Source organism: Euwallacea fornicatus, chromosome 25, assembly GCF_040115645.1.
Source record: "Euwallacea fornicatus isolate EFF26 chromosome 25, ASM4011564v1, whole genome shotgun sequence".
NCBI lineage: Eukaryota > Metazoa > Arthropoda > Insecta > Coleoptera > Curculionidae > Euwallacea > Euwallacea fornicatus.
The window spans coordinates 2,611,953-2,629,069 of NC_089565.1; the positions used below are offsets into that span (position 1 = coordinate 2,611,953).

The following is a 17,117-nucleotide window of genomic DNA, read 5'->3' on the forward strand; positions in this document are numbered from 1 at the left end:
CCTACACTTATAATTCCACGGTAATATTGACATTATTCAACCTAGCATCATTACGTTCCCTATTACCATGACTATACAATAGTTAAGTCATTATAGCTCGTTGTTTTGATCTTTGAATGTGCGTCATACATAGGAATCTAGAATTTTCAAACACGCATAATTCGATAATTAAAAAAAATTATAATTAATATAATGTTATATAATTAGTAAGATAATTATCGTTAAATTTATTTTGCACTTTGTTACACGTTTAGTTTTTAAAATTACTATGCGTAAAACAAACAGTAAAAATATATTCATATTGATTTTTCAACTATTATAGATATAGATACACAGAAAGGTGTTACGGTAATAAAAAAAGTACTTATTTTTAGAAATTAGTGATTGGGAAAGTATAATCTAAGAGTCTTATAAAATGTAGCATTTTTTAATAGTTTATAATATTATTTCATCATTCGAATCTTTGTAATTAATTGAAAATTCCTCTCTCCTAGTCAACTCAATTATATTTTATAATAGTAATTCGGAAAATATTTCAATAATTATTATATTAAATTTATTAAATCGGTCAATATGAAAATTCTATAATATCTGATCATTTTCGAAATAAACAGTGTAGTGATGAAAGCACGTTCAAAAACTAAGAAATTTCAAGTGAAGTGCACATTTTATTGCTAGTTTTTGGCATAAAGATTGTAAGAAAAATGTAACTGGCTGCCATAAACTAACCTGGACTAACCTCTATACGATTTTGGGTGAGTCATGAAAATGTTTTTGTCTTTGTAAATAATTATTTCCAGTTATTTAGTCTTGATAACTTGAAATTTTTGTTTGCGTCCAATTGCTAAATTTTCATTTTACAACTAACAATTGAATTTGATCCTAAACTTTGTACATATTTTAATATTTTTCAACACTCCTATAAAAAATTCTATAGAAGAAAAGCCACTGGTTCATAAGTTCCACCGATACATTTTTAAATGTATGTATGAATGTATATTTGGTAATATATTTTTAAAATCTAAAAAAGTAAATGATATTGAATTTAATTTTTTTTCGCAAATCGATATTGATTTAAAATGATTGCTTACACTAGAATATCTTGTGCATAAAACGGTCCTAATCTGCTACATATGCTTGTTTGCCTATTTAGTTAGAACCCAAAAACCCTGCCTATGAGTATAATAGATTCTTTGCGAAATTGTCATTACCATATTAAAAAAAAAATTGTAAACTTTTACTATTTTAAAATTGGGAAAATACAAAAACAATAGTATAAGATAAGCCTCCACCTTTTTGTTTCAATGTCCAAAAAACAAATTAGCAATAATAAATATTTCAATTATTGAATCTCTCTTAGTTCTTCTATCATGAAGTTTTGGCGGAACCACCTTTGACTTTTTTGAGATATCTTGTAGGAAGTATTTTATAGATCTTAATCAATTTTTTACGAGTACCCATCGAAAACCACAATATGAAATGTAGGGTCGACATATTTTCAATTCGAATAAAAGAGTCTTTCAAACAATATACAATATGTGACTTGCCCTGCCCGTCCATTTTTATTTAATAATTTAAAGACGAATCTTACTCCTCTCTAAGAGGTCATAGCTAAGAGTCTCAGAATAGTTAGTTCAGGTTAGTTAGTTCGGGTTAAATTGGAATGCTTTCCGACTACAAAATGAACGAATTTCATGAAATTTTATTATTATTTAACAACCAAACGTTATTAGGGATGGAGATTTTAAGGCATTTTTTTAAATTTTATCAGGCCTGATGTCTAATTACTTCACATCTACTTAGAGATAGATACATTTAAATCTACCATGCATTTCATACTCCAAGCAGTTCTAGTTTCCTTCCTAATTTGCGGTTTTTATCATATTACTGCAGAGACTTGGCTAGACCCAGACACAGGTTTAAATTTGGTAAGCGTCTACTGAGTATTAACAAGTTTATTTCAATACATACGAAATTATTCATTAATGACCCCCCATTAATGTATGATTTTTTATTAGTTTATCATTTTTATCGCATTGTGATTAGATTGTGATCATGATTGCTTGTATCTGACCAATCGCAATACTTATGCTTGACACGTAATAGAAATCGGTAATTTATAAAGTTTTCAGTTTTTGTCATGGGAAGTTTTTAATCTTGAAGTAAAATGTAAATTCGTTTCTGATATGAAAAGTTATTTAAACATTTTAAACAGGAATATTGTTTTTTTTTATCTTCGCGATGCAATCGACAAAATAATTTGTATCAGACACGTATAGTAATTGCTACCGTTAATAGACTTTTTCGTTAAATAATTATTGTTAATGCATTAAATTTAGTATCAATTTATCGATAACCATGGATACTACTACGAGAACTATTCCATTGTTACTGAAGACAATTATATTCTGAACACAGTCAGAATTCCGAGAGGGAAAAATGAAAATACCAGCACTAACACGACGAAACCTGCTACGTTACTGCTTCATGGAATATTAAGCAACCCTGAAGACCTTATTATACTGGGTAGTTAGCCAAAGTAATAAATTGTTAAAGCTTCAACTTATTTATTTAGGGGATAGTTCCATAGGATTCCTCCTGGCAGAGCACGGTTTCGATGTTTATTTAATGGCCAGTAGAGGAAACACCTACAGCGTGGGTCACAAAACTTTAAGTCGCGATTCTGTGGCATATTGGAACTTCAGGTAAGGAATATTCATTCGTTATAGTTTAAAAATATTTCAGGAATGTTTTAGCTGGCATGAAGTAGGATACTATGACATACCCGCCAATATGGACTTAATTACTAATCTCACAGGGAATGTAAACATTTCCTTCATAGGCCATTCTCAAGGTGGTACCGCTTTTGTGGCCCTTGCAGCTACTCGCCCAGAATATAGAATTAGAATTTCAGCAGCCCATTTATTCGCCCCTGTAGTATATATGAAGTACGCTCGCCTGCCATTTTTCGACTTGATTAAGAAAAATAATGAAATATTGCAAGTAAGAAAACACTTTCCTTGTGTATGTATATATTTAGAGAATTATGGCTGCTGTTTTAGGACGTCCTCACAGATCTAAAATTAAATAAGGGAGTTTTGTCTTACAACCCCTTTCTGTTGCCTATAGCCATTTTATTTTGCAGCAGAGACGCACCTACTTTAAGACTATGCGTAGATCTGTTAGGTCAACTGTGTGGACCGGACCCAATTCAAATAAATTCCGTATGATAAATGTATTCTATTCAAAAAAAAATTAATCAATCACTTGTGGCCTTTTATAGTCGTTAATTACAGTTTTGAGTACAAACGATCCAGCTGGAGCTTCGTTCAATCAATTCTTCCATTTCCTCCAGATTGCCAGGACCAGTAAGTTCGAAATTTCTTCATATAATAGTTATATTGTACTTAACGCAAAGTATTGCGCGTTACAAAATTCAAAAATTATTTACTTATAGTATTTCGATAATCCTAATGAAATATGTACTTTCAGATGAATTTCGCCTCTTTGATTACCGTTCAAACAACTTTGCCGTATACAATCAGTCGAAACCTCCTTTTTACGATTTGAGTTCTGTTAGGAATATTCCTATTTATGTTTGGTATGGATATAATGATTATTTCGCCGGAGTGCAGGTATACAACCTATGCAAACAAGTGATGACTTTCTCGCATAATAATATTTTTCTGTAGGATTACCAAAGACTTATAAAGGAATTGCCATGTGCTATAAGCAAGCTGGTTAACTATAGTTTGTGGAGTCATATTGACTTTTTTTTTGGCATTGAAGCTCAGAAATATGTGTATAGCGAAGTCATTAGTAATCTGCAAGACGTTTTCGGATTGCAGAAACAAGAAAATGTTGTTCAATAAAGTACTTTGATATCTTTTGACACAGATTTGTGATTATACCTATTTCGTTAATCATTATAAATAGATTTATTAATTTACCTTTCATTTCTACGATTGAATAAATTTACGTTTTTGGCCCAGTATGAGCAAATTTTAGAAGCAAATGCCGTACCAAACAAAAATGTAAACTAATCGTCAGATTGTCAAGAAATTTGGAGATACCGTTCGAAAATTGGTACTATCCAGAAACAACATTGGTCTGTCAAATATATTGCTATTGTACAGGGTGTTCGGATTTGAAGTGTTTTGAGAGGAAAATCCAATTTCTCGGCTGGGTAGGGAAAAACTGTCATATATAGTGTGACCCGTTTGTTGTCTGTAAACAGTTTATTGATTGTACGATTTAGCCCTTACCCCATTCAACACATTCTTTTTTGGGAAAGAGGCAGCCAGTGTAGGACACACTTTAGTAAACTGCCAGCTAGTTTTGACATATACCAATCGAGAGCTGTTCATATCTTATTTCCCGGATCCTGAGCGTTGTTTTTGGACCTCACGCAGTTAACGGATCGCCGTTTGGTAGTAGCCCTACGAGTAATGATGTACAAATTCGTAATTTCCGTTAGAACTTTGGAAGTTGCCTAGTCATCATCAGCCTTGTGAGGCGTGAACTACAATCGTTAGACAATACTTTATTATATCATTCTGCATCTTCTATACGTCTTCAAAAATTGAATATTTTCAGTAAAATTTACTGCATAATGATTAGCAAACCTAACATTTTTTCATAAAAACCCAAAAATGTAACTGAAACAGCATTTTGTAATAAATATAAAAATGTTGTTTATTTAATTTAAAAAAAACAATATATAAGTCATAATATCCAATTCATATTATTTTAAAGTAAATAATTTTTGGATTTATTTAATTGGCGCTCCAGTTATAGTCTTACTACGAATCTTTCCTCCAGATTTCGTTAGTAAATTATTTCCTTGCCATTGGGCCAGGCACTCTCCACTAGTTTTCAGGTCAATTTGCAGCTTTTCCCACACTTTTTTCTTTGGGTTTAGAACAACATCTGGAACTCCGCTTTCGAAGTTTTCGACAAAAACTCTTTCGCCAGGTAAGGCGTCTTCTGGAGGATCCAGCGGTTCTACTTGTTTAGGATCATCTCTATAAATAAAAACAAAAGTTGGGACAAAAAATTATTATGAACCATGAAAATCTCTTACACTGAAGCACAAAGAACCATGCCTTGACTTTCAATACCCCGCATTTTAGCTGCTTTTAAATTACACAAAACAATGACCTTTCTGTTTTGCATTTCTTCTATAGGAACGTAGTTTACTAAACCACTCACTATAGTCCTGGGCTCTCCATCACCTATGATATATTAAAAACCATTAAACTTTTAATTAAAGCGTACGCACTCTCTCTCTCTCTCTCTCTCTAATCTCTCTCTTCTCAATATGAAAACGGTATTTTGAGAAAAAAATTCAGTTAAATACTACTTGCCTAAATCAATTTTTTCCACATAAAGAGCATCTGCATCTGGATGTCTTCCAACTTCTACAATTTGTCCTACCCTAATATCTAGTCGACTAGGCAGTATTTCATCTGATACATTGTTGATTGCTGGTTGATTTCCTCCTTCTATAAAAGTAATAATTAAGAGGTAAATGAAAACAAGAACAAAATTGGATACCTACTTTGCTTTATTGGTGGAGGATAAGCTTTTTCAGCTAACTTTTTCAATTCTGGAGCTTCAAATTCCTTGATGATCGGTGCAAGTAATCTATTGATCTGAATTTCAACACTTGCTTTCAAATCTGCAGGGTGCACCTCCTATAGTTGAACTATTAATATCAAAATCACTAACAAAAGAGTAATATATTGTTCAATAAGGTACAAAAAAATTATCTTTGGCAAATGAGAAAACTGAATGTAGAAAAAAATATATGATATTACTAGGTTACAAGTACTTCATTTAAATATTTTTTACCCATATGAAGATCTGAATGAATAAAAACCTCAAAATATAACTTTTAAGACATGAACATGGATAATTGGCACAAAAAAAATATGACTAAGCAATGGAATTTGATATTATGGTTATATTTTGTATAAGAAATGTGCTTGGAGAATATTAACATGGTAGAGAATAGTAACTCATTACTTTTTAATAGATTATAACATAATGGCTATTTTTCTAACCAATTAGAAAATGCAGTTTTAGGTAAAGAGTGAAATTTAAACATAAAAACTTCAATCTACAGACAGAATTTTTTGGTAAATTCTATGTTAAATATAAAGACAATTTATTCTGTTTAGTTATTTGCAAATGACATATTATAGTATTTTTAGTTAGATTTTACTTTACCTGTTTTGCAAAAGCCCTTTCAAGTGCATCAAAATTATCAAACTCTACATCTCCACCATTCTCTGGCTTCCTTTTCACCACAAAACCTTGGGATTCATCAAATAGTGGAAAAACTACATGTTTGACGAAAGAGAGGACTCCATTGTTTTCTATATTGCCCGGTTCACAAAATGCCTTTTTTAGTTTCTTTTTGACATTTGCTGGTGTGTCTAGTAGATCAATTTTACTCTCCTCCTCTGAGGAAGACATTTTTGATCCAGTTAAACCAGGGACTAGAAAAATAGCTCTCAGTGAATTGTAAATTCTATGTTTAATTTGAAAAATTTTATAATATACCCATTGGATTCATTAAATGTGCTCTCTTGGCATAACCAAGTTGAGGTAAATATTTCTCAGCAAAAGTGAATATTTTCCTTTGATCAACACCACCAAATTGAGCATCAACTTTCAAGTATTCCTCATCCAAAGCTTGAAGACCTAAAAGGCATTTATTTTTAAATCAATTTCAATTTGCAGAAAGCAATATTTACCTGGGTATAAAAGACCACTTAACAAGGGATGTTCTACTTGCTTTACAACTTCAGCTCCTGCCTTTTTGGCATCGTGTTCAGTGACAACTGATGACAATCTGAATGAATTCAAAATAATTGTATACATTTTATTAAAAAATAAAAGCATATGTTTTACCTATAGACATCTAAAGTGTATTCCTTAGAAAGCTGATAGTCAGTTCCTTTAACAAATTTCAACTTTTCTAGAGGTACTCCTATACTACGCAACATAGCTTTAATGGTATGTTCATAGTATTGTGTGCGAAGAGCTAAAAGCTCCCATGGAGCTTTCATATTATCTAAATAAGCATGTAAATCTGCAAATAATATTGTCACCTGAAAGAATAAGTAACAAACTTACTCAATTTGACAAAGTGTTGATATAGGTATGAATGAAATCATATGACTCTTTTTTAACCAAAATTAGTAAAATATAAAATGATGTGTTATAATAATTATTTTCAAAGGTATTTTTCTATGGGAGTGCAGTTAAGTAGCTCTGCCTTACATATTTGTAAAATGACAGGAAGACTTTACCCCATGCAAAACAAAGTGGGATCAATGACATTCACATACGAACCTCAGCTCCAGCTCTTAAAAAGTCTGCCACTTTTGACATTGGCACAAAGTAGGCTACATGGGGTTTCCCTGTGGTAGCAGTACCCCAATAAATTTTTAAATCATGTTCTTTCAATGTTGATTTAATCTTGTCTTCCCCAAGGACTTCTTGTAAATTTCTGCTTATTAAATTATACTTTTCATCAGGGGACAACTGTCTTTCACACATCTTGTTCAATATATTAAGTAACAAGTTCTGAAATGAATGTTGAAAGGTGATGATAAAGAGGATCCATATGGTAACATCTTATACATTTAGGCACGTTATATCATTATAAAACAACTAGTAGAAATATAATGCGCACAGTATGTAAAAGCAATCGTGGTTACTTGTTATAAATGTTTAAAATACTCTAATCTTACCTTAGAAATTGGAGAGAAATTCGGAAAAACTCTCTTTTAAACGATGTGGAATGAAAAAGGTTATGTTATGCTCCGCACTCCGGCAACTTCATGGAAATGGGAGTTGAAAATTGACATGTGTCGTCCTCTTACTTCTTTCTTTATCTTATTACACTAGAGAAAGACAACTACTGATCAGGTTTAGAAATATTAGTGATAGTAGTACAATAATTGGGTTCTTTATTGACCGTCCGGCGAGGAACGCGGAACAAATGGGAGTTAAGGATCATTATATTAATTAAAATTAGGTTAGATTTGTCTTTTGTGATGTGATTCCTGTGAAATGTGAAATATTACAGATGTGCCTGAGGTTACTTACACAAAAAGAATTAGAAATACTTTAGATTCAGCGGTTTGACTGACAATAATTATTTCATAATAATGTGGCTAGTTTTCTGTTAAGTTATATTGAGAAATCCATTAAACCATGTTTATATTATTGATAATTACCACTACCCTCAGTTTTCTAAATGCCAAGTCTTCCTTCCTAGATAATGTGGTAAGTAAAGGTGATTTCCTGGCTGGTTTACATATTGTGGTGGCAGGGCAGTATTGAAGGTAAGTATGTAAGACTCTAAACTGAGCTTATGGTGTGAACCCTACTAATAACCACATGAATGCATAGGATAAAGTAGTTTAATTCAGATATAATAAGTCCTATTGGTTATTGGAGGAAGGTAGTCTTGCCTTACCAGTTACATTGATAGATTTAAAACAGAAACTAGAGAAGCATGAATTTTAATTTTGATATAAGCAATGTCTAAGGTTCTTTGGAACTTTGCCTTCCATCAGTTAAACATTAGTACTCTCAGGAAGATAATAATAATTATCAAAATGTTCATTACTTAAAAGCTTATTTTTCTTATTGTCCAAAATAGAAAATCCACACTTCTCTAGTCTTTAGTGAATTGATTATTGCCTTGTACCGTGATTATGAAATTAAAACTTTTATGATTTAAAAGTTGATCAAATCATAATATATAAAGTTGTTTTCAAGAAGTGGCCTTAGAGTTTTAAATTTTGAGAATTAGAATTCAATTTCTGAACTAAAATCGGTTAATAGTTTTGGGGTTCCAGGATTGAATTTACAAATTTTTGGATTGAAGTAAATGTAATAAAATATCTTGAGAGGTTTCTACTGATATTTTGCTATATATGGATATGTCAGTTTAATAAAGTCAACAGAGAAAGCTTTACAATACATAAAATTTAAAAAAAAACAATGAAACAATTTTAAGAGCCTCTTTTATTTGCTACCAACTTCTATCTGCCAAGTTAAATATCCTTTTTAGTTACATATTTGTTGGTTGTTTTATATGTTCTGATTATTCCAATATCAACATTTATGGCTTTAAATGGAGTATTTCTTAACTACCTGATAATATGTTAAAAAACCTACTCTATATATGCTGATTATATATAAAAAAAAACTGGTTTTAATAATCAATTAACTTTAGAATTTTAAAACAAGGCCTGAAACAGTAGTCCTGGATCTAAAACAATTTTAAGATGAAAGACAAATTGTTATTATCAAATATTTCCCATCTGGACAAGTAAACTAACTGTATTTATAACAATAACAAAAGTATAACCTCTTATTTTCATTTATTTCATATTTCTTTATGTTTTTTAGCAGTTTCTTGTGCAATTTTTGTATATATTTTCTAATTTACTTCAATTTTTTACCAAGTGTTGTTAAAATATGGAGTATAGATAATTCTTTTATTGTGTGATGTGTGTTAATATTGTTTAACACATAATAATTACCACTTCGGCCAGATATAGTATTAATTAGTACTTGGCAGCTTGGAGTTTGGAGTTCCTAAACTTTACAAAACAATTGTCATGTAATAGAGTTAAGGCTTTTAATTGATTTGTTAAAACAGGGGCAAAGTGGTGTCTATAACAGTGGTACTCTGCCTTTTTAATTAAAAAAACAAAAAAACAAACGATTTTTACTTTTTTCCCACTTTATTACTCATCAAGTAACTAAAAAAAATCCAAGAATGCACACTAACTTCTATACATAACGAGTTTGCTTATCATCTGTTGTCAATTATAAGCACAGTTGCTTATGTGTAAATATTAACAATAAGGTACTCTTCCATTTTCATTAAACATAAAAGAACTTTGAACACGTCATCATAGATTTTTTGAAGTCAACAGCTTTTCAAAAATTAAAAAATTCCAACGTCGAGGCATATCTGACAAATCAAACACTTTGCATGAGGAAAGAATATCCTGTTAACGATGTTCCGTATCTGTCTTCAATAGGCTTTCAAATAATTGTGTACTATGGTCTGAACCCTGTATAGAATAATGGAAGTAGATAATTGTGTTGGGCACATTATTAAAATTATTAAAAAACAATTTCAACATGCCAGGCATTCTTTTTTGAGGGACCCTATATATTTTCCTCTAATTTAAAAGTATATGCAGCACTTCTATCTATACTTGTTTCTTATTCAACTCTCTGCTTTAATTTTAATGCTTAGATATATTCGGTCAAAAACACAAAATTATCGAATCCCATTAGATTGAAAACGATGAGAAAAATATGTGAAAAGGTAGATATTTGTGCTATTAATAACAGTACAGTAAAGCTCCGCTAATCCGAATCCCTCGTAATTCGGACGTCCTTGTAGTCCAGACAAAATTGCAATGTAAATTTCTATTAAGTGGCTTGTAGTCCGGATCCACCACGTTTCCGCTAATCTGAATTGCATGTCAATAGCCCAAGGAATCCCCGACTATGAATTGAGCGAATGAAGGAGAACCCCTGAATTAGTTTCATTTATGTCGAAGGAGCATGTTTCGAAAAAGACTCGATTAAAACGCTATCTATCGGTGATAAGCAGAATATTTTGCAACAATCAAATAGGAGTATTGGTGGAAAAGTGTTGCCAATGAAATATGGTTGAACACGTAAACATGTTGTAGAAAAATAACCTTGATGACGAAAATCCAGTAGAATCAAAAATACGCGAATGAATCATTGGAGATGACGACTATTTACAATTTGACGATCTTAGCAATAACGCGGGTGGTTGTTCTGATAATGAAGTGTCCATAGATGTTCCAAGAATAAAGCATGAAGAGGCTGTTAAATGTTTCTCTACGTGTATGCAATGGGCAGAGGAAAACAATATCGAAATAAATAGCATCACCAACCTTAGAATATTTCGCCAGCGATCACTGAAGCCTGGACAAGGATGTATTCGCCAAACGAAAATTTCTAATTTTTTTATTCTAATGTTTAAACCATGTCGTTATATAAATTTTTAAATAAGCCTATTACCTATGCTTAAGCCACCTAATTCGCCATCTTTTTTGCCTTTCATTACACGATATTTTGGTATGACTCCAAAATCCGGATCGGACAGGTTTTAATTGAACCGGATTAACGGAGCTTTACTGTGTTTCGTAGATGTAGATAAATGTAGACAACATAAGGCGGGCAATACACATAACTGCACACGTTTTCCCTAATTTCATCAATGTTGCCAATCTAACGTTGTTTTCGAAGTACCAATGGTGGGCATCGAAATTTTTGATCATCTCGCGTTCCTACGAAACTTCTATCTATTGTACATATACCTTAGGCAAAAAAATGGAGCAACATGCCTTCGTCGACACGGCGCGAATTACAGAAAGAAAAGCAGAACCTTAAGGCGGAACAACGACAGTACAACATGATGGAGAGCTTCGCAAAGTACTCGAAAATTCAAAGGAAAATCAACGTCGTCGACGAAAAGCTCGAGGACTGCGCCGAAAAAGAGAACCCAGTCTGGTGGCAAATCGTTGTAGCCTATGGTCCTCGGGCAGTGTGCACATTAATCCTTTTAACGTTAACATTGTATTATGGACGAACACCATTGTTCAAAATCCCGGACTATGTAGATTTGACACCATTTAACTATATTATTAGTTACCCGAATGAGAGAAACTATGTATCCTTTCATTTTTGGATTATGAGTTGTAACGTAGTTGCTCGCGTAATAAAAGTTTAATATATTATATTTACCAACTTTGATTATTTATTACCCCCCACCTAGCGACTATTTACAAAAGATCATAATCGCGGCCGATTGGCATTTACAATAATTACGAGTAGGAGAAGCAATGGTAAAATGGTAAATCCCAGGGCTGAAATCCTGCCCCGGTCGCTCCACGTAGGTCCTCTCTGCAAAACTGTCCGTCCTCTTTACGAAGATCATATTCTATTTCCTTTAAGAATCGGAAGTTTTTGCTGAGGAAAAAGGTGTTCCCAGAAGGTCATGTATCGGTCTAGCTTGCAATCACCTGTGGGAACTGCCGCTCTCCCTCATGTATTGCCGATTTAGGTTCTCCTCCGACAATATGATGAAAACGCCTCGTCGCCTAAGCCCACCAGTCTTCCAATGACTGGTTTCGACCGTCTGAAAGCCACAACCTTTCCGTGGGAAATCATAACATCCTATTTGATCTTAAATGCATGGTTGATGGCGACATAGAAGATCGTTCTCCGCAGTCTTGTCAATTTTAGGAGATAACAAGTCTTATTCATTGCTGACCAATAAGTCCCGGATCCGTAGAAGATCCTCTTCTACGGATCTTCTACGCATCCCCTTCTACTAGTCTGATTATCGTAAGTATGTGGTGAGGGACTTCAGTGTTTGGAGCACTTGCTAGTCTGTGCTAGTGTCTTATTGCATAGGTTTTCACGTGTCTTTCCTGTGGTAGTCTCCTGTCGATGGTCACGCTTACATGCTTAGGCATTTGCTGGAGTAGTAAGGACTTCTCGTGCAGTGTAGGTTGCTTGAATTCTGTTCGTCTTTTTTCTGCTGCATAGTGCTGGTTTGTGAGCAATGAATTGGCAGGCAGTTCCGTCCCAATAGATCAACGTTCTACTATCCTACAGACAATTTGAACTCTTTCGGCTGGGTACTACCGACAAACTTGGCAAGTATCATCACCGTGCAGGTTCATCAAGGAACTCTGTATGAATCTCTCCAAATCTTCGATCACGATGATAAGCAATTGACTTGCGGGGACTCATCGTTGACCTCGACTTTTTTTTAAATTCTAAAAGTACCGTTGCTGCGATTTTTGTTATCTTACTTGAAATTCCAATTTACTAGAAAATTCAAAATCCTACTTTTTTTTTTGTTAGGAAGTGGGGAGTAGACGCAACACCAAAGGCAGTCGAAAACATGCAATGAGCAGTGATTCACCTCACTTTTTGGCTTTACAAGTGCAACTCACGGCTTTTTTTGTAGCTCATTGCTGCTTCGGCAGTAGCGCAAATAAATTCTCTGTTTTCGAAAATATTTGACACAATTTTTTCTATTTTTTGTACGCTTTCAATTCGTGTAGTTCAATTTCTTTATTTTGGGGCCCGAGCGGCAGCTGCTCAAAAATTTCCTGCCGCCTTTAGACGTGTTTCGATGGTGCTGATTTTGAAAAAGAACTGGTGAATTTAGTCCATCCTGTTGTATCTTGAAATTTTTGACTTCTGTCTCTCTGCTGCCGAGTTATCTAGTTACATGTCTACTTACGACACCATTAAAAAGTAATAACAATTGCAACTTTATCATAATAAAAATAAGTTTTTTCGTAAACTGGTAATTTCCTCATTGTTCCCTGATACGGGTTAAATCAATCGTGAGGCTTTCGACTCCCGACCACTCTGGTCTAAGACATCTACGAAGGCAAGCGGTCTCGGTGAATTACCGTTTTAAGGAAAAGTATATTACTAAGAGTTTGCAAATTCAAAAATTTCGCTTTGGCGTTTCCATCACCGGATAAGGAGAGACAAGATTCCATAAAATCGATGGAAACGGGAGTGTTTATGATTTCCTTTTGAATCTTCAAAAACAGGATTTTATGCGCGCTACGTCCTAGTATCATACGCATATGGCGACGAGATAAAAATTGAGTGTATTAAATCTTTTAGTAAGTATTTTATATCAAATTAAATTTTATGGCATTTTATTATACCAATTAACAGCTACATTGAAATTCTGTGATTTAATAAGAGTAAATAACGTGTAAAGAGTTGTTTGTGTTATCGCAAAGACGCGCCAGTTATCAATATATAGTAGACGCCTAACACAAGATTGATTCCTATCGCATTACAAGATGACTGTTAACCAGAATGATCTCTTGAAGGATGGGTAAGTGGCGTAGCAATAATAATCACAATATAAAAACATTTAGGTAAGTCTGCAAACGCCATAGAGCATTCAAGTACTTTTCCATTTTTACCTGGTTGCTCTTAGCGGATTTGTCACAAACTTGCCCTATCGATCCTTACTAACTTTTCTGCATTTAATGTCTCAAACGTGCTGAGTCAAATACTTATACAGCCCCTATAACAATATAGAAAAGTCGTTCTACCCTCAAAATGGCTGTTCTGGAAACACCGGCGTTACATAGTAGCACTAATGGCTTTTTTTGGATTTTTCAACGCTTACACTCTCAGGGGAAACTTGAGCATTGCCATTGTTGCGATGACCTCTAATGGGTCTAAAACTTTGGAGAATGGCACAATCATCAGCACAGCAAGTAAAGAAAACTACTTGTTTCCTCTAATTTAGAAGATTTTGTTGGAAGGAACCAGAGTTCGACTGGTCCAGTGAGACGCGAGGTTACATACTCAGTTCCTTCTTTTATGGATACATTACCACTCAGCTATTAGGAGGCTATTTCGCTAAGAAATACGGGGGGAAAATCATTTTTGGGACCGGAATTTTCGTAACTGGTGCCCTCACCGTGATCACCCCTTGGTTGGCCGACGCCAATGTGTATCTGCTGCTCGCTGCCAGGATTATTGAGGGAGTATTTGAGGTAAAAAATAAAGCCTGCTGTTAACAGCTCTTAAATTTTAATCTCGAATTGTTATAGGGCGTCACGTATCCCAGCATGTTGGGCATATGGTCAAAATGGGCTCCTCCCTTGGAGCGCACTGGCCTCTCTATGATGTCTACTGCAGGAAGTTACTTTGGAACAGTTATTACAATGCCACTTAGTGCAATGCTCGCAGAAGCATTTGGATGGAGATACATATTTTATTGCTTTGGTAGAAATCTATACTTTAAAACGTGAACTAGGTAGATAATGTGCATCTTCGAGTGTTTTAAAATTGAAGGGTCGTTGGCAATTCTATGGTATGCTCTATGGTTGGTCATAGTGGCCAGTTCTCCAGCTCAAGATAGTAGAATCTCCGAAGCCGAACGTCAATATATCGAATCGTCATTGGAAGGATTAATCAGTAAGAAAGATGACGAAGTGACAATACCGTGGACATCTATCGCGAGTTCAAAGGCTGTATGGGCAATTTGCATGTCGAACTTTTGCGAAAATTGGGGGTTTTACACCTTCTTAACACAGCTTCCCACATACTTAAAAGGTGTACAATCTCTACAAACTTCAAAGCATCATTCATGTTGTTTACCAACCAAAATCATTTTAGACATTTATAATTTCTCATTGGGAACCTCAGGATTTCTGTCGGGTCTCCCCTACTTGGCAATGGGATTCATGGTTCCAATCTCCGGTCAAATGGCAGATTTTTGTCTTTCCAGGGGTTACCTCACGGTCACCAAATGTCGGAAAATTTGGAACTTCCTAGGGTTTTTCGCCCAGGCCTGTTTTCTCATGGCAGTGGCGTTCGTTTCTGGCGAAATTGCATCGGTGATATGTTTAACTTTTGCTGTTGGTATTGGCGGATTCGCATTTGCGGCTTATTGGTATGATATCGCCTACCCCCCCATTTGATAAAAGAAAATGATTCTCTTTAGTGTGAATCCTCTGGATATAGCTCCACAATATGCAAGCATAATATTAGGAATTAGTAACACACTGGGAACCGTCCCTGGTATAATTAGCCCAATTTTAACGGGATACATTGTTTCAAACGAACCGGTAGGTAAATACAGGGGGTCTCTAAAGATTCGGGAAAAGTATCTCTTGTTTCAGTCAGTTGAAGAATGGCAAATAGTCTTCTTCATAGCAGCGGGTTTGTATTTATTTGGAGCTTTCTTCTATCTCACTTGTTCTTCGGGCGAGGTGCAACAATGGGCAAAGCAGAAAGGGAGTAATTAGAGTACGACATGTGGAGCTTGTGATATAACAAATGTTAAAAATAAGAATTAAAGAGGTAAATATAACTCAGAAGGCGTAAATTGATGTTCCTTCAGTTCTGAAATTTCCTACACTCAAACCCTCAACATCTACCATTCTTCTGATCATTTTCGCCAACATTCAACATGCCGAGCGAGTGGTGTGCGAGCCATTTCACAGGCAATTCCAGAGAGGGCGCCATACTGACCAAGTGTCTGCCGAGTCTTAACAGAGAAGTAATATAAGAATTCTAGCAAGTTTATTCTCTTTACTTTAAACGAGAGCACTTCATCGAGTGTCTGGTGCGAGTTACTAGAGATTCTCAACGCAAGGGATGTTTTTAGGGTGTTTAAGGGTTATGAAACATCTGAGCATATACATTATAGTGATTCGAAACCCGATCCGGAATGTTAATGAACGTGTATAGTTTGATATTTTGGTTAAACAATTTAAAATAAAATGTTTGCCGGTAGGCCTCTCTTTTCGAGTTAATACACCCCAAAGTTTCTGTATGTTATCGTTTTTTTAATAAAAAAAATAGCAAACCATGAAGCGAACGATAAGGAGGGGTCACAGCTGACAAAGGAAATTATTTATGAGCTTTTCAAAGTTTGTTTGTTGTTTGGATTGTTGCCATTTGGCTAAACAAAACTTTTAACGGGAGATAATTTGGGCGGCTCTGGCCTGCGAGATTACCCGACTTGAATTCTCTGGACTATTTCGTACGTTAAGCATTCGAAACAATTGATTTGTGCAGGACAAATTGATGGTCACGATCAGTCGGTGCAAGGAATAATGAATGCAGTCGAATACGTTCAAAATAGACAAAATATACAATCAAGACACGATTCGCCAAGATTCCATCAGCGCTAATGGCGATATTTTTGAGCACGTGTTAGAACTATTTTATTATTTTAACCGTGTAATTATTAATAACAAAAACGATCAAAATGTAGAAACTTTGAAGTGCAGTAACTCAGAAAAATGGGCCTGCCAGGAAAAACTTTATTTTAAATTTATTAATCAGAATATCAAACTGCACAGGTTCCTTACTTTTTCACCTCGAGTTGCGAATCATCCAGTATTTCTGCGCTGGGATTCTCTGCTTTTGGACCCGCTCATGAAGCTTGGAACAACTCGCCCAATGCAACCCACAAGGAAACTAGAAGGGTTTGTCACGAGGGGTGTGTAAATTTGGTTTCTTGGATCTAG

The 17,117-nt window shown here is 34.4% G+C and overlaps 4 protein-coding genes across 5 annotated transcripts; 3 read left to right on the forward strand and 1 right to left on the reverse strand.

The window, feature by feature from the left end:
• Positions 1-226: 226 nt before the first annotated feature.
• Positions 227-3,945, forward strand: LOC136346924 (lipase 3-like). Of its 2 annotated transcripts, none has more exons than XM_066296479.1 (9): positions 227-755; positions 1,772-1,928; positions 2,340-2,526; positions 2,576-2,705; positions 2,757-3,003; positions 3,063-3,224; positions 3,284-3,368; positions 3,493-3,635; positions 3,693-3,945. In XM_066296479.1, the coding sequence occupies exons 2-9, from the start codon at positions 1,827-1,829 to the stop codon at positions 3,870-3,872; spliced, it is 1,236 nt and encodes a 411-aa protein (XP_066152576.1). In that variant the 5' UTR covers positions 227-755; positions 1,772-1,826; the 3' UTR covers positions 3,873-3,945. The 2 variants fall into 2 exon arrangements, with proteins under 2 accessions (XP_066152576.1, XP_066152577.1); XM_066296480.1 differs by having other exon boundaries at positions 262-348.
• A 724-nt stretch (positions 3,946-4,669) lies between these two features.
• Positions 4,670-7,875, reverse strand: TyrRS (Tyrosyl-tRNA synthetase). Its single transcript, XM_066296448.1, has 10 exons — positions 7,764-7,875; positions 7,363-7,596; positions 6,919-7,118; positions 6,762-6,859; positions 6,568-6,708; positions 6,232-6,503; positions 5,561-5,696; positions 5,367-5,504; positions 5,084-5,234; positions 4,670-5,024 (listed from the first exon to the last, which is right to left on the reverse strand). Exons 2-10 carry the CDS (start codon positions 7,567-7,569, stop codon positions 4,772-4,774), a joined length of 1,596 nt encoding a protein of 531 aa, XP_066152545.1. The 5' UTR covers positions 7,570-7,596; positions 7,764-7,875; the 3' UTR covers positions 4,670-4,771.
• Positions 7,876-8,006: 131 nt separating this feature from the next.
• On the forward strand, positions 8,007-11,821 carry LOC136346907 (guided entry of tail-anchored proteins factor 1). Its single transcript, XM_066296449.1, has 2 exons — positions 8,007-8,301; positions 11,405-11,821. The coding sequence occupies exons 1-2, from the start codon at positions 8,230-8,232 to the stop codon at positions 11,810-11,812; spliced, it is 480 nt and encodes a 159-aa protein (XP_066152546.1). The 5' UTR covers positions 8,007-8,229; the 3' UTR covers positions 11,813-11,821.
• A 1,970-nt stretch (positions 11,822-13,791) lies between these two features.
• On the forward strand, positions 13,792-15,967 carry LOC136346867 (sialin-like). Its single transcript, XM_066296362.1, has 8 exons — positions 13,792-13,957; positions 14,167-14,344; positions 14,397-14,630; positions 14,688-14,862; positions 14,932-15,192; positions 15,256-15,532; positions 15,584-15,707; positions 15,762-15,967. The coding sequence occupies exons 1-8, from the start codon at positions 13,923-13,925 to the stop codon at positions 15,885-15,887; spliced, it is 1,410 nt and encodes a 469-aa protein (XP_066152459.1). The 5' UTR covers positions 13,792-13,922; the 3' UTR covers positions 15,888-15,967.
• The last annotated feature ends 1,150 nt before the right edge of the window (positions 15,968-17,117 follow it).

What these genes read in the sequence shown, in the direction of transcription:
- LOC136346907 (XM_066296449.1), top strand. Translation starts at nt 8,230, where the DNA reads ATGTTTATATTATTGATAATTACCACTACCCTCAGTTTTCTAAATGCC. An exon ending in CTTCCTTCCTAGATAATGTG is followed by an intron (nt 8,302 to 11,404) that starts GTAAGTAAAGGT and finishes CATATACCTTAG; the next exon opens with GCAAAAAAATGGAGCAACAT.
- LOC136346867 (XM_066296362.1), top strand. Translation starts at nt 13,923, where the DNA reads ATGACTGTTAACCAGAATGATCTCTTGAAGGATGG. An exon ending in TTATTGAGGGAGTATTTGAG is followed by an intron (nt 14,631 to 14,687) that starts GTAAAAAATAAA and finishes GAATTGTTATAG; the next exon opens with GGCGTCACGTATCCCAGCAT. An exon ending in TTCGCATTTGCGGCTTATTG is followed by an intron (nt 15,533 to 15,583) that starts GTATGATATCGC and finishes GATTCTCTTTAG; the next exon opens with TGTGAATCCTCTGGATATAG.
- LOC136346924 (XM_066296479.1), top strand. Translation starts at nt 1,827, where the DNA reads ATGCATTTCATACTCCAAGCAGTTCTAGTTTCCTTCCTAATTTGCGGT. An exon ending in GTGGCATATTGGAACTTCAG is followed by an intron (nt 2,706 to 2,756) that starts GTAAGGAATATT and finishes GGAATGTTTTAG; the next exon opens with CTGGCATGAAGTAGGATACT. An exon ending in ATTATTTCGCCGGAGTGCAG is followed by an intron (nt 3,636 to 3,692) that starts GTATACAACCTA and finishes ATTTTTCTGTAG; the next exon opens with GATTACCAAAGACTTATAAA.
- TyrRS (XM_066296448.1), bottom strand. Translation starts at nt 7,569, where the DNA reads ATGTGTGAAAGACAGTTGTCCCCTGATGAAAAGTATAATTTAATAAGC. An exon ending in ACATTTAATGAATCCAATGG is followed by an intron (nt 6,504 to 6,567) that starts GTATATTATAAA and finishes CTATTTTTCTAG; the next exon opens with TCCCTGGTTTAACTGGATCA. An exon ending in TGTGGAAAAAATTGATTTAG is followed by an intron (nt 5,235 to 5,366) that starts GCAAGTAGTATT and finishes AATATATCATAG; the next exon opens with GTGATGGAGAGCCCAGGACT.